At 46.6% G+C, this 15,725-nt stretch overlaps 1 protein-coding gene across 4 annotated transcripts in view; it reads left to right on the top strand.

Moving 5' to 3' along the window:
• The first annotated feature begins 204 nt into the window (after positions 1 to 204).
• ST8SIA5 (ST8 alpha-N-acetyl-neuraminide alpha-2,8-sialyltransferase 5) overlaps positions 205 to 15,725 on the top strand; it is a 76,898-nt gene continuing 61,377 nt past the window's right edge. For all 4 annotated transcript variants that reach the window (XM_073343467.1, XM_073343466.1, XM_073343465.1 and 1 more), the window contains exon 1: positions 205 to 1,201. In XM_073343467.1, the coding sequence (XP_073199568.1) occupies positions 1,071 to 1,201 (131 nt within the window). In that variant the 5' untranslated portion in view covers positions 205 to 1,070. The remainder of the gene's footprint in view (positions 1,202 to 15,725) is intronic.

The following is a 15,725-nucleotide window of genomic DNA, read 5'->3' as shown; positions in this document are numbered from 1 at the left end:
AAATCCATGACAAAACTCCCATTGATTCAAATGAGAGCAGGCTCGAGCCTCTACCAGCAACTAGAAAGCTTAAGAACAGTTCTGATGGCTGGAGGCAAGGTCTCGCTCTTTCACCTTATAACAAGAGAAGTGTTCATGGTTGAGGAACAATCAGAATATTTGTCTCTTTAGATGAATAGCTCTTTAAGATTGCATTGAAAGTCAATATTCCCATCTGCGGCTGTGAGGCTATCCAGAGCCCGCAGTAAATCAGCATGCAGGAACTGAGAGCTCTGTCCTTGAAGAGATGCACAGTGACCTTGCTTATGCTTACTCTGGAGGAATAACCAGGAAAAACCTAGAAACCCAAACAGAGAGCAGCGATGACGAAAGGCAGTGCATGCTGTACGCAAATGTTACAGTATCAAAGGCATTATCTGAACCTCACCTTGTTAAATAAAATGCAGCTTTTCATGATAGCCTAACCAGATTGCTGCTGCTGTTTTTGCAGGGGGCTGGAATGTAAGCCTCATGATCATTACATACTTGTTCGATAATAGTATACCCCGGTCACGTCTCCCTGCAAGTGCATTTCACTGGAATCACTGAGCAGAAGCAAAGAAGAGCTGATGATATGTGCTGCCGAAAAAGGTTGCGGGAGCCCTGTATTTTCCACTGACTGCAGTTTTCTGTTTTATTTGCAGCTTCTCCCATCTGGAATATCAAAGCGGGATTGAAGTAGATAATTGTTAGCAGCGGGTTTATGTGAGAGAGACTGCAGGGAACAGAATGCCTCGCGCACAGCACAAACGGCTTCGTCTGAAAGAACTATGAATAGATTTTTAGATGTTACCCACATCTAATGCTCCTGGAAACTTTACAGTGGAATGAGCCATTGCGCCCAGTTCTTTAGTTAACAACCAAAAGGGGCAAGAAGGGGGACGCAAGGCTGAACAACGGGACACCTTGTCCTTGGATTTCTCACAGAAAAGCTAGCAAATGTTTCCCACCACCTTCAAGTGAAAAGAGCCTGAATGCTACAATGAACTGAATTCTACCCAACAGAGCTTAAGTAAGCTTTTTGCACAAGGATGGGATACAGCGACCCCTCGTCAAGCAGGGATTTGCTGGGGAACAGAACTTTGTTCTTCATCTTCATCTGCACTTTTGCTGTGGTCACTTTGCTGCAGCAGATACTGTATGGGAGAAACTATCTCAAGAGGTAAGAGGGTAGCAGAAAAAGTTCTATCTGATCAGACATATTTGTGACAGAGATTCGGGTGCAAAGGGGAATCCAATCATGCACCAATAGCATGAACATCCTGGCAAGAGTGTGGGAGAAGGTGACTGGCAGCTGTAGCATTTGTCAGGGTTATTAAAGAAAAATGCTAGGTAAGATATTAATTGTATGTATTTTAAATCTCAGTTGGTGTAAATCACTGGTTCTGCTGAGATCATTGGACCTATGCTGACTTATACGAGCTGAAGATCTGGCCTAATGTGCCAAATTTTGCCCTGATTTATACCCTGTATAGCCTGCCACATCGCTCTGTGTCATCTTGTGTATGTCAGGGCAAAACTGTCCAGAAAGAATGAAGTGAGATCATTGTAAAAGTTTAATGCTTTTGTAAAATAAATGCAAATGTATTTCCAGAGATTCACATGATTGTAGCAATATCAGATGTCAGAATAACAAACGGCTCACTTTATTCCATGACGGTATTTGTGTTAATTTGGGAGAAGGATGGTGTGAATGAATCGGTGGTGTTGCCTAAAGATCACATCAGTCATCAGCCTGAAAATGGTGAATTTGATGTTTCTTGCTCAGTCCCAACAAAATACCCGCTGGGAACGTCAAGTGTTTACCTGAGCCTTAAAGGATCTATTTAAAAAATATCGTTGATGGTTTTGATTTACAAAGGGAAATATTCCTATTTAACCCTTTTAGGCACCTGGGCTTCAATAACACGTGACTGCTGTGGAAGTTTTTATGTTTTAATTTTAAGAGTAACTGGCAAAAAGATTTATGGTTTGATTGTCCCCTGCCTTGCATCTTTAGTAGTCATCTGTGTATGCATTTTAAATACTATCAAATGATAAATTTCCTCTCACCATGGTAACGTTTCACAATCACTAGGCACTGACCTTACACAGATGCAAATGATAACAGAAGGGGCAGGGTAGCGGAAAATTCAAGCCCTAAATGTGAGTGAATAACGTAGAAAAATAACCACATTAAAACAAACCCAGTTCTGGGGAGAAGATGCAGTTAAAATTCTTCTACTGGGCCAAACTCTGTCCTGATTTATTCCCTGTGTTTCTCTGTTGACTTCAGTGGGGTTGCAAAGGATGCAAGAAAGGGCAAAAGTTGACTCCCAAGCTCTAACTTGCGAAGAAAAGCTGGTGCTGTTATTTTAGTCTGTCCTGCTCTGGTGGTTGCTATCACAAAAACTGAAGCAACGAGATGCCACAAGTTTTGTAAGTGTAGGTTAATACACACTTACGTTAAGCTTAGCTGTGACTTTTAGTGGTTTGTGTCTTTGGTTTTTAATGAGAATATCAGTCCCTGCAGTGCCACTCAAGACACATTTTCTTCCAGTGTTTGGGAGAAAGTACGTAGGACACCATCCTGAGGTGGGGTGATGACCCTTATCTCCCAGTGAAGACAATGGAGGTTGAAGGAACTCAGTACCTGGCGGGATCAGGCCTTTAGATATTAAAGAGAGGAGGGCAGTTGCTGTATGTAAAGTCACTATAATTTGTCACTTCCCCACTGTTCTCAGTCTCTCACTGTTCTGCAATGGGTTATGGTTGTGGGCTGGCAGTTCTTTACATCATTTGGATAAATGCACCATATTTTAAAAAACGTAAGTTTTTGGCAGCTGCCTTCTTCTCTACTCAGCCAGCAGCGCGTAAATAAAATTACAGTTCTCCAGTGGTCTGCTCACTGGGCCACTCGCTAATGAGAATTGCACGTATCCTTAGATTAGTGTCTCATTATCGTCCTCCCGGACCAGGCCCTCCATTAAAATGTTACACAGGCTGCAAAGTTGGTCAGACCCCCCTCAGATCCTTTATATGTTGCACCGCCTGATAACGCTCTTGAGCTGGGGGGTTTTAAGAACATCTTTCTAGGGAGGAAGTGGGATATTTATAGTTGCAGCACAGCCTGCCAAGCTGGAGATTGAGGATGCTGGCTGAACACGAGGCCAAGTTCCTCACTATGATTCAATGTGCTTTTGGCTTTACTATAGCCTGTGCTATAGGACTCTCTGCGTGCAGCACTAATAGGCCTCTTGTACTTTTCCCAAGGCAGCAGAGAGAAATTCCCCAGAGTACGTCGAGAAACCTGGAAAGTGACCCGAATTACGCTCAGAGTAAAGTTATGATGCTTTCAAGCATAAAGAGAACATCGGACCAGATTGTCTCATCCTGGCAAGAAGCCTGTGGGAATAGGAAGGGGCCTGCAAGGCAGGAAGGGTTTGTGGGGCTGAACCCACTGAGGGTACAGCTACACTGCATGCTCCTTACAGCACTGTGTGAAGTACATACACTGCACGGCACCCTTCCCCCCCCCCAGTAGCGTTGCCAGGTCCGGTTTTTGCCCCGAACACCTGGTCGAAAAGGGAATCTGGCAGCGTCAGTCAGAACAGCCGACGAGGCCATTAAAAGTTCAGTTGGCGGTGCAGTGGGGCTGGCAGGCTCCCTACCCACTTCCGCGCGGCTCCCGGAAGTGGCTGGCACGTCCATTAGCTCCTAGATGGAGGCAGAGTCAGGGCTCTGCATGCTGCCCCCGCCCCGAGCGCCAGTTCTGCAGCTCCCATTGGCTGGGAACCATGGCCAATGGGAGCTGCAGGCGCGGCACCTGTGGGCAGAGGCAATGTGCAGAGCTGCCTGGCCATGCCTCCACCTCTGAGCCGCGGGACATGCCGGTTGTGCTTCCGGGAGCTGCCTGAGGTAAGTGTGGTCTGGAGCCTGCACCCCGAGACCACTCCTGTGCCCCAACCCTCTGCCCCAGCCCTGAACTCCCTCCCACATCCTGAACCCCTCATTTTTGGCCCCACTCCAGAGTCTGCACCCCCAGCTGGAGCCCTCACCCCCCTGCAGCCCAACCTCCTGCTCCAGCCCAGAGCCCCCTCTTACACCCTGAACCCCTCATTTTTGGCCCCATCTCAGTGCCCGCACACCCTAGCTGGAGCCCCTCATCCCCTCCAACATCCCAACCCCCTGCCCCAGCTGGGTGAAAATGAGCAAGTGAGCGTGGGGGAGAGTGAGTAACAGAGAGAGGGGGGATGGAGTGCGAGGGGTGGGGCCTTGGGGAAGGGGAGGGGCACGGGCGGAGCCGTGGGGTAGCGGGCGGGGCAAGGGTGTTCGGTTTTGTGCGATTAGAAAATTGGCAACCCTACCCCCTAGCATGGGTGTAAACAGCAGTGTAGATTGAAGTACTGCTCAGGCGGATCAGGACACGCCAGAACCTGTACCCTACACTGCTCTCTCTGTGCCCAAGTGGTGCCTCCCGCATCCAATGTCCTGCTGCCTCCCCACTGCTGGAGCCTTTCCCCACTGCAGTGAAAGATCTGGGCAGCAGGGACCTGCCAGAGCTTTTCCCTGCTGGTTACCCCCTGGCAGATCTTTTCACTGCTGCGTGTAGCTACACACCACAGTGCAGATGCAGCCAGCTTTTTGCTGCGATGCGTAGCGACACATACCCTACGTGCTGTCATCAGTGAGCCTGCAGTGTAGACATACCCTGAGTTCCTCTAAAGCAGGGGTGGCCAACCTTTGACTCCGCAGCCACACGCAGCTCTTCAGAAGTTAATATTCGGCTCCTTGTAGAGGCGCCGACTCCGGGGCTGGAACTACAGACGCCATCTTTCCAATGTGCCGGGGGAGGGGGGCTCACTGCTCAACCCCTGGCTCTGCCACAGGCCCTGCCCCCACTCCACCCCTTCCTGCCCCCTCCCCTGAGCCTGCCGTGCCTTCGCTCCTCCCCCCATTCCAGAGCCTCCTGCACGTCACGAAACAGCTGATCAGGGAGTGCGGGGAGAGAGGGGGAGGCGCTGATCAGCGGGGCTGCTGGTGGGTAGGAGGTGCTGGGAGCAGAGGAGGGGGGCTGCTGACGTGTTACTGCAGCTCTTTGCAATGTACATTGGTAAATTCTGGTTCCTTCTCAGGCTTGGGTTAGCCACCCCTGGGCTAAAGCATCATTTCATGAGAGGAGTAAAAGGGCCAGCAAAGATGGCAGGGGTGCCAGGGATCTCAGGGCTCTTCAGGGAAGACATTCCACTGACCAGATGCATGGAGGCAAAAGGCATCCTGAATGGTGCATTCATGCTGCTGCACTGATGCCCGCATGCTGCTATTGAGTTCCCTTGTAGCCGCGTGGTGGCAGGTGCGGAGGGAAACAGAGGAAATTAACTCAGCTCCCAGCTGTATTAATTCCTGCCTGAATCTCCACGTAGATGCTGCCAAGGAGCATATCCAGTTCTGTGCTCCACCCACAGTTCCGCTCCCAAAGCCCCTTCCCTGTGGATGGGCTTGGTGAGGAGAGAGACCACACAACACAAGAGGAACTCTGTGACAGGTCACTTCCGCTCACTGAGATGCAAGGGATGGTCCAGGCTTATGTCAGGAACCCTCCCTTCTCTCCTCCCCCTTCCACAGATGCTGAAATTCTAGCAACCTAAACAGGTGGGGGGGGGTGGGGGTGAGGAGGAAAACAGGTGCATGGATTAAAATCAAGCAGCCAGATCTGGCCATCCTTACTTGGGCTGAACTCCTGTTGCACACGGTGGAAGTTTTTGCCCGAACAGGAACTGCGGGCTTTGGCTCAGGGACTGTGACAGGAAGGAATAGAACTCTGGGAGACTCAAGAAGAAGAAGAATGGCATGTGACGTGAGCTTTTAGACCTGATCCATTAACATCTGTGGAAAAATTCCTGTGGACTTCAGTGGGCTTTGGATCAGACCCATAGACACAGGAAACTGACACACACCATGTAATAGCCCTTCCTTGCCTCCCACCCCACCCCCATTTTTACAATGTTACTAAAATATGTGAAGACCAAATCCTGCTCACCATAGTCCCTGAGGAGTTCCACTAAAGGAAATGAAACGACTTGCACGACTAAGACAAGCAAGGTTCAGCTGTGTATCTTACATGAACCTGTTAAAGTCTAACCAAATGTTGGAAGATTTCTAGAGAGGGAATCTGACAGCAGGAAAGGGTGGGCTTAGTGGCTATATCAAAGGGTGATAAAGTCAGACACAATTAGGCTTCTTTAATACTGATCTCTGGGGTAATTATTTTTATTGCAGGGTTTATGTGACATGATTAAAAATGTCCTCTCCATTGATCTGCTGAAGTAGGTTAAATCCTGGGGATTCTTATATCTATCCAGAGCACAGCATGCTCTAGTGTGTGCTGTTGTTTCAACATTGGGCATCTGTATTTTTTTTATTTTGAGTCAGATTGTCAACTGCCATCTGGCCCCTTTGTGGGGTCCAGGTGGCACAAAGAGGTTGGATTCTGCTCATTAAGTGGATAGCAGAGCATTCTCCTGGTGTGTGGGAGCTCCCCACTCCTGTAAAGATGTAGAAGTGGCTTCTGCACCAGCTGCCTCCATCCCACGGCCCATGGCATAGGGTACATGTCAGGGGAAGGAGGGAACCTATCAGATACCAGGAAAATGTAGCTGACTTGTTGTCTGCTACATTTATCTTCCGCTGGCATAGAATCCATTAGATGCCAGCCCTCTACTGTCCTGACTCCCTCACGGAGTGGGGCTCAAATGCAGAAGAGAATTTGGCCCTCTGAATTACATGCAGGTAACTAGAATAATGTTTAAAGTTTATTAAAGAACTTAACTGAAGTTTTCCATTGCGGCTCTCACTAGAAACACATATAACAATTCTCAAACAACCATATGGTGAGCAAGAAACAGTAAACCTTCCCATTCGGAGTATATGCACTAAAGTATTTAAAGGCTTTCTGCATTCTAAGTTAGCATAAAATCTCACCTACATGTATATACTGGCACCTAGTGCTTAAAAAAAATCACACTCTTAAAATGAAAGATTACACCAACATTGGCACGTCCCTAGCATCTTGCATTCACGGACTGCAACCTAGACATCAGTTACCTACTTCTCACAACACCCACACGAGAGAGTTATCAGCTTCTGTGCAGACTGGGAAAGTGAAGCAGAGAAATGGATTGACTTGCCTGAGGTCACTGAATTTGTCAGATTTCATGACTTTCAGTCCTGTGCTCTGTCCACTAGAGAACTTTCCCACCCAAAACGGAAATATTTTCTTGGTGAAATGAAGTACCAGCTAAGGTCCTACATCACTGACTCATGGCAAATTACCTATCGGAGTGTGAAACAAAGTTTTGCTATTGGTCTGGGTTTTCTTAGGAGCAGAAGGACATTGGAGATTGAAGGAAACAACAAAGCCTCAAACTCTGGTCAGTTTCTCACTTTATGTTAAGCATTTCTCTCCCAAAGTCTATTGTTTTTAAGGACAAGTCTAGCCAAAAAAGTTAGGTCAACCCAGCTGTGTCACTCAGGGGTGTGAAAAATCCACACCCCGTGAGTGCAGTAGTTAACCTAACCCTTGGTGTAGACAGAGATAGGTTGACAGAAGAATTCTTCCAGCAACCTACCCATCACCTTTCTGGGACATGAATTAACTACAGTGATGGGAGAACCCCTCCCGTCACTGTTGTGAGTGTCTACACTGAAATGCTAGAGCAACGTAGCTGCTGCCGCACTGTTGTACGTCTACATTTCACCTTTACAGAAGAACGGCCATACTGGGTCAGATCAAAGATCTATCTAGCGCAGTATCCTGTCTTCCGACAGTGGCCAATGCCAGGTGCCCCAGAGGCAGAGGTGAAAGTAAGCCGGTATGCACTGGTATGGTGAAAGCAAGAGCCGGTGCGCCGTAACGGGGCAGCCGGCTTCCCCAGGGGGCAATTTAAAGGGCCTGGGGCTCCCAGCAGCGGCTGGAGCCTGAGGCCCTTTAAATTGCTGCCAGAGCCCTGCTGCTGGAGCACTGGGGTAATGGCAGCGGGGCTCCGGGGGCTATTTAAAGGGCCAGGGCTCCCGCTGCCTCTACGGTCCCGGCCCTTTAAATAGCCTCCGGAGTCCCGCTGCTACTCCAGGGCTCTGGGGGCTATTTAAAGGGCCAAGGGCGGTAGAAGCAGAGGAATCCTGGGCCCTTTAAATAGCCCCTGGAGCCCTGCTGCCAGAGCCCTGGGGTAGCAGCGGCAGCCCGGGGCTCTGGCAGTGGTTTAAAGGGCCTGGGGTAGCGGCGGCCGAGCCCTGGGCCCTTTAAACTGCTGCTGGAGCCCCCGGCTGCTGCTGCTACCCCGGTTTGGGAAGGGGAGGGCTCTTACCAGTACAGGGTGGGCCGGGGCTGGCTCTGACCCCCCATCCTTCCCCTTCCACCTGAAACCCCGCCCCTTCCGGGGGCCAGAGACGGCCCCAACCCAGACCTGTACTGGTAAGTCCCTATTTCTTCTTTCACCCCTGCCCAGAGGGAATGAACAGAACAGGTAATCATCAAGTGATCCAACCCCTGTTGCCCATTCCCAGCTTCTGGCAAACAGAGGCTAGGGACACCATCCCTGCCCATCCTGGCGAATAACCATTGATGGACCTATCCTCCATGAATGTATTGAACCCTGCTGTAGTCTTGGCCTTTACAACATTCTCTGGCAAGGAGTTCCACAGGTTGCCTGTGCGTTGTGTGAAGAAATACTTCCTTTGGCTTGTTTCAAACCTGCTGCCTATTAATTAGGTGACCCCTAGTTCTTGTGTTATGAGGAGTAAATAACTCTTCCTTATTTACTTTCTACACACCAGCCCTGATTATATAGACCTCTATCATATCCCCCCTTAGTCGTCTCTTTTCCTAGCTGAAAAGTCCCAGTTTTATTAATCTCTCCTCATGTGGAAGCTGTTCAATACCTCTAATCATTTTTGTTGCCCTTTTCCAATTCCAGTATATCTTTTTTTGAGATGGGGTTAGCAGATCTGCACGCTGTAATAAAGATGTGGGGATACCATGGATTTATATAGGGCTGTAGCAGTGTATGCACACCCCGGCCCAAAAAGGGCCACCTTTAAGTCTGCTTGTCTGTCTCTTACCTCTCCACCCCGGGGTCTAAGGACCAGCATAAAGTTAATAGTCCCAGTGCCTTGAGCACCATGGCCTACTAGCCAGCGTCAATAGCGCGGCCCTTTGGTGAAGGGCAGCATGGCCTCGTAGCCAGGACCCAAGGGGCCACCAGCAAGGGTCGTGGTGACCCAGGTAGGGGGTTACGGGCCCACCCGACTCCACTGGGTCCCGACCTAGGGCCCTGGCAGCGGTGGAGCGGTCTGTCACTGGCACAGCGCTGAGCTTACCTGGGTGGGAGATACCACTCCATCACCCTCCCTGGATCACTTCCTACTGTTGTTTCTGGTGTGGCAGTCCATGAGGCTTTGGGGTCTCCTGGCTCCGCAGCACTGGTCACTTCCTGGGGCTCTGTTGCTCGCAGGGGTCCAAGCTGACCCTTGGGGCCTCTGATCTCCACAGGCAGAGGCCGTAGTGGCTGCCAGTCCTCAGCAGGAGCTTCCATTCCACCACAGATCCTTCCCCTCCGGCATCCAGCCTCAAATGATCTGGGCTTCCTCCCTGTATACTGCTGCAGCATCTGGAGCAAGCCCAGTCTGGCCTAGGGGGCAGGACTTCTGCTGTCCATAATGTGGGCTTAACCCCCTCTTGGCTAGTGCGGGGTATGCACACCCTGTCACAAGCGGCAAAATGATATTTTCTGTCGTATTATCGATCCCTTTCCTAATGATTCCCAACATAGCCTAACTCTTTACTCCTCTTTAAAATTGGTTATACCAGTTGCTGCTACTGCTGCGTTTCATATCTTATTGAGTACACGAGCACTCTGCATGGTGCACTCTTCTCTCACTCTCCACTGGTTATTCATTATCACTAATAGGAGCTATGTACACATCAGCACAATACAGTGCTGAATATAAAGGGATTCTGTGGGTCTTGTCCACACTAAACATATCAGGGCAGGTCCCAAGCTGGTATAAATCAGTTTAGCTTCATTGACTTCAGTGGAACTCCCCTGATTCACAGCAGCAGAGGATATGGCCCATTACCCTAAAATGGCTCATCATTGCAGCTCCACCTGTGATAACAGTAAGAGCACCAAACACTGTCATACTGAATGCCAGCAGCTGGTCTTCACTAACATCACTGCTAGTACAGGTGATAACAGTGGGAAATTCTAGGAAGACGAGTCCCGAGTAGGCACCCGTTAGCGTTCAATGCTCCTTTTGCTTACACAGATGAAATTGTCCAACAGTTGAGGAAGGTGATTCATCCGATGAAGTGAGCTGTAGCTCACGAAAGCTTATGCTCAAATAAATTGGTTAGTTTCTAAGGTGCCACAAGTCCTCCTGTTCTTTTTGCGAATACAGACTAACACAGCTGCTACTCTGAAACCTGTCATTATGGGAAACTTATGTTGAGTGCTTATATTGAATAAAGAAAAGGAGGACTTGTGGCACCTTAGAGACTAACCAATTTATTTGAGCATAAGCTTTCGTGAGCTACAGCTCACTTCTGTAGCTCACAAAAGCTTATGCTCAAATAAATTTGTTAGTCTCTAAGGTGCCGCAAGTACTCCTTTTCTTTTTGCAGATACAGACTAACACGGCTGCTACTCTGAAACCTATATTGAATAAAAGATCCAAACTCTTTAGATGTTACACAAACTTGCTCTGTGACACTACTTGTAAAGCTTTTCTTCCCCCTCGTCCATCTGTCTGTCCTCTTGATCACTGTGAATTTTTCACAGCTGTGAACATTCTGAGCTTGTGCCTGTGTACACCACTCCAAAGTTAAGGGGTCAGATCAACAACTAGTGTAAACTAGGGTACAACCATTAACTTCAAAGAAACAACAGCAATTTACACTAGGTGGGGATCAGCCACTGGAGCTACACAGATTTACACTGTTGATAACAAGTATCAGAGGGGTAGCCGGGTTAATCTGGATCTGTAAAAGCGGCAAAGAGTCCTGTGGTATCTTATAGACTAACAGACGTATTGGAGCATAAGCTTTCGTGGGTGAATACCCAACGAAATGCATCCGACGAAGTGGGTATTCACCCACGAAAGCTTATGCTCCAATACGTCTGTTAGTCTATAAGGTGCCACAGGACTCTTTACTGCTGATAACATGATTCAAGGTAGTGGCGATGCAATGTATGCTCAATCTTCTGTCTTTAAACAGCCATCATTTTCATTATTTCAACCCCCAGATCTTCAGCGACGTCAGAAGCACTTATCCTACTTCACAGTTCCATGAAAAGTATGAAGTGCTTTAGTCTTGGATTAAGACTAAATTTAGTAATGGATTAAGTAATGTTTGTAAAGTGCTTTGCAGATGCAATGCGCTAAGGAAGGGTTAAGTACTAAGTTTTTTTAAAACGCAGCTTGAGTTATCTGAGCTTAACGAAAGTATCTGAACAATTTCTGACAGATGGAAAACTTAGTTTTTGATGCTTAAATAATGCAGTAACTTGGAGACCTTTAATACTTGACTGAACAAAGTACTGGAGAAAATATGGTAAGTGGGAACTAATCTTGTGCTTCAAGGGGTCTAATTTCGGTGAATAACAGCCTAACAGATTGTCATGCAACTTGGAAAACAAACACTTTTGGGTAGAGAACAAACATAGGAAACTCCAGCACATTTGCGCTGAAGGTTGAGGAATAATTTGTACTTATGAAACTTGTGGGATAGTAATACTTAACCACTCTTCTAAATTGCTTTGAGAACCTTGGGTGAAAGTTGCTATATAAGTAAAAAGTATTATTGAAAAGAGTTATTCTTCTTTTAGGATCATCCTGTAGTAAATGATTTTGTATGATTGGTTACTAAAAATGGCACCTTTCCTTTTGAAAGTTATACCGGTAAGTAGCTGTAAATAGGGGTGTAGAATATAAGTAATAACTCAATTTTAATGAGCTGCAGCAGTACCGTACTCTCTGCCAGTGGGATGTTAGTTACTTCATTATTTAAAAATAGTTTAGTGAACTCCAGTTGGTTACAAACAGTGGACAGTCCTATGACTGTGTTCCAAGCACTCAAATACCGTAGTGAAGAGCACAGTGCAAGAAGCAAAGTTGAACAGGGTAGAATATGGCAGGTGGGCTGTGGAACTGCCTCAAAACTTCCTGAGGGCATTCCCCATACCTTTTTTCATTCGTGCTTCTTCCTTCCTGCACCAAATAAAGGGAGAGACATCACAAGTTTTTGAGTCATGCGTTAAAACTCTGCAGAAATTTGCAAATATTCACAGCTCTTTTGTCGCCTGCAACTTAATTTTTACTGTGAAAATGTCACAAAGCAAAAATCCTAACCCTGCTAACTAGTGGCTGGGTACAGTGCGAGAATCATTTCTTGTGACTTACCAGTTCCTATTTGCTTTTAAAAAGGAGATAAAAGCAGAATGACAACGATGCTTTTTAGAGCTGTGTCTGTCTTAGGGTGCAATCCTGCTCCCACTGAAGTCAATGGCAAAATTCTCTCTGGCTGTACTGGGACGAGGGCCAGTCTTCCGATCCTTCTTCTGTTCAGTGTACTGTAGTGGTTGGCTGTTGACTTACTTTATTCATAGCCTTATTATCTTAAACAGCTCATTGCCGAACTGAATAACCACACACAGTACCTATCCATGATGCTTAGAGTAATTTCAATTTTGGGTCTCATTCTTTGCACTGGTGACTCCAGCATTGTAACACCAGCACATTTTGATACCCTGAGGCAGGCTCATACCTTCAGCATATTAAGTAATATAGTGAACAAATTAAAACCAAGTTCTGTTCCTTATGATACTCCAGTAGTCCCCTGCTTTCTGCATTAACTGCTTCTGCTATTGGTATCAAGGCCAATCCTTTGACCACTCAAATAGCTCCTCTTCAATATTTTACTTTAAAAATATGCCAGGCCCTTCATTTTTGGTTTTTATTTTATTTTTAAATTTCTAGGGGATTTATCAGTGACTATTTTAAAATAAAAAAAAACAGTGAAAATTAGTGTAAAAAATTAAGTGCGCCTTTTTCTGGGTAGATATCAGGGTTAATATTGGGGAACATCAGGACAGAAACAAAGCAATAAATAGAGGAAAGTAAGAGAATATACACACGCTTGTGTATCTTCCACTACATTGCCTTACTTTAACAGATAGACTCACATTTACACTTGGCCCTGGCCTATGCTACAGAGTTAGGTTGACGCAAGGCAGCTTATGTTGACCTAGCTCTGTAATTGTCTATACTAATATTTCGCTCCTGCTGATGTAACTCGCCAGCTATCCTGATTTAACACCACCTCCAGAAGCGGGGTTAGAGTCAATGTTGATGTAGTTAGGTTGATGCAGTGTCAGTGTAGACACTTTTCAGAGTAACAGCTGTGTTAGTCTGTCTTTGCAAAAAGAAAAGGAGTACTTGTGGCACCTTAGAGACTAACCAATTTATTTGAGCATAAGCTTTCGTGAGCTACAGCTCACTTCATCGGATGCATACCGTGGAAACTGCAGCAGACTTTATATACACACAGAGAATATGAAACAATACCTCCTCCCACCCCACTGTCCTGCTGGTAATAGCGTATCTAAAGTGATCATCAAATTGGGCCATTTCCAGCACAAATCCAGGTTTTCTCACCCTCCGCGCCCCCCCCACAAACTCACTCTCCTGCTGGTAATAGCCCATCCAAAGTGACAACTCTCTTCACAATGTGTATGATAATCAAGGTGGGTCATTTCCAGCACAAATCCAGGTTCTCTCACTCCCTCACCTCCCTCCAAAAACCACACACACAAACTCACTCTCCTGCTGGTAATAGCTTATCAAAAGTGACCACTCTCCCTACAATGTGCATGATAATCAAGGTGGGCCATTTCCAGCACAAATCCAGGTTTTCTCACCCCCCCACCCGCATACACACACAAACTCACTCTCCTGCTGGTAATAGCTTATCTAAAGTGATCATTAAGTTGGGCCATTTCAGCACAGTCCTGACAGTTCAATTGGTGCAAGTGCTCCTGGTGAGAACGCATACTGCCGACACAAGGAACAAAGCATAGACACGGACAAGCAATGGAATTACTGCAGCGGTCAACTTAATTTTATAGTGTAGACATGCTCTGGAGTAATTTATTATTAACATAAATACATCTGCCTAGTGTAATGTATTTTCTCAACATAATCATATTTTCATGTACTTGAGTGGTCCAAAATTCAGGTGAAAATCTTTAAAAAACAAATAGTAGCTTTTGTAAAACTTGGGATTTTTTTGGTTTAAAAAACCCCCCTGAAAATGAAGGGCCTTATAAGTATGGGACAAATTCTACCCATTCTCTGTTGTTTGCATGCAAACCTGGCTGAAGTCAGTTGGAGTTGCATGCATGTAACTGATGGCAGAGTGGTGCTGCTGTATTGCAAACCCCAAACAATCAAAAACCGTGAGCTAGACCCTCCCAAAATCACGAAATTGGCTTAAAATGAAATTTTTAAAAAGGACATCCATTTTCATTTGTCTTCTATTTTTGAACCTTTAGCTGGAAGTTGTCTACCCCCAGGGTATGTGGACAGGGTCAAAATTCAATCTTAACTGCATTTGCAAAAGTGGAGGATCCACTTACCATATCCTGATCCTTGTGATGGAGCAGCTGCCATTCGGTCCCTCCCCGTTCTGCTCCTTTATCACTATTCTCTCTCTATCCCCCATCCCTGCACCCGGCAGCGTTCATCACTACTCATATTCTGCCTTCTTGTTCCGACGCAGTCTCCTGCCCATCACCCTCTCCCTGCATTCACTGCATGTTCATTTTTGAATGTGTGGGGTTGCCAATGTTAACCAGTGTTGCCAACTCTTCTGGGTTTTTTTTCATGAGTCTCACTGTATTTGGCGTTTTTCTTAAAGCCCCAGTCCTTGGAGTCATGTGATTATGCAGAAATCGCAGCTTTCATTGAAAAAAGGGAGTTGCTACTTCTCATGGTTGCAGAGAAAAGTTTGAAAACACGAACGCTGCGCTCAGACACCGGCTGGTAATGAAAACGAACCCACAGCTATTATTTTCAAAAATCTCTTGATCTTTAGGCCAATCTCTTAATTTTGAGGCACCCTGATTCGTGATTTTTGAATACTGGGAATTGACAATACTGTGGATGCGTGTAGGCCCAGATCCTAATTGAAATCAATGTAAGTTAGGCACCTAAATTCCTTTGAGGATCTGGGCCATACTGCCCATTGGAATAGCAATCTCCAATTGGGGGGAGGGATAGCTCAGTGGTTTGAGCATTGGCCTGCTAAACCCAGGTTGTGAGTTCAATCCTTGAGGGGACCATTTAGGGATCTGGGGCAAAAATTGGGGATTGGTCCTGCTTTGAGCAGGGGGTTGGACTAGATGACCTCCTGAGGTCCCTTCTAACCCTGATATTCTATGATGACAGGAGTATTTGCCTTTCTCTCAGTCAAGTCAAGTGACTAGGAACTGGCCCTAAAGTTAATGCCCCTGTCACATGACAGGGGTCAGTAACCACAGGTTACAGTTACAGATATTCTCAGCGCACCAGCATCTTACTTTTCTTCTTGACCTGATTTTATTTTCCTGATCATCTTTATACTGTGTTAACTCCAGTCAGGGATCTGCCCAGTC

Source organism: Lepidochelys kempii, chromosome 5 (genome assembly GCF_965140285.1).
Source record: "Lepidochelys kempii isolate rLepKem1 chromosome 5, rLepKem1.hap1, whole genome shotgun sequence".
In the NCBI taxonomy this organism is placed as follows: domain Eukaryota; kingdom Metazoa; phylum Chordata; order Testudines; family Cheloniidae; genus Lepidochelys; species Lepidochelys kempii.
Note: the sequence above shows the minus strand (reverse complement) of the source record. Positions and strands in the feature narration are given on the sequence as shown.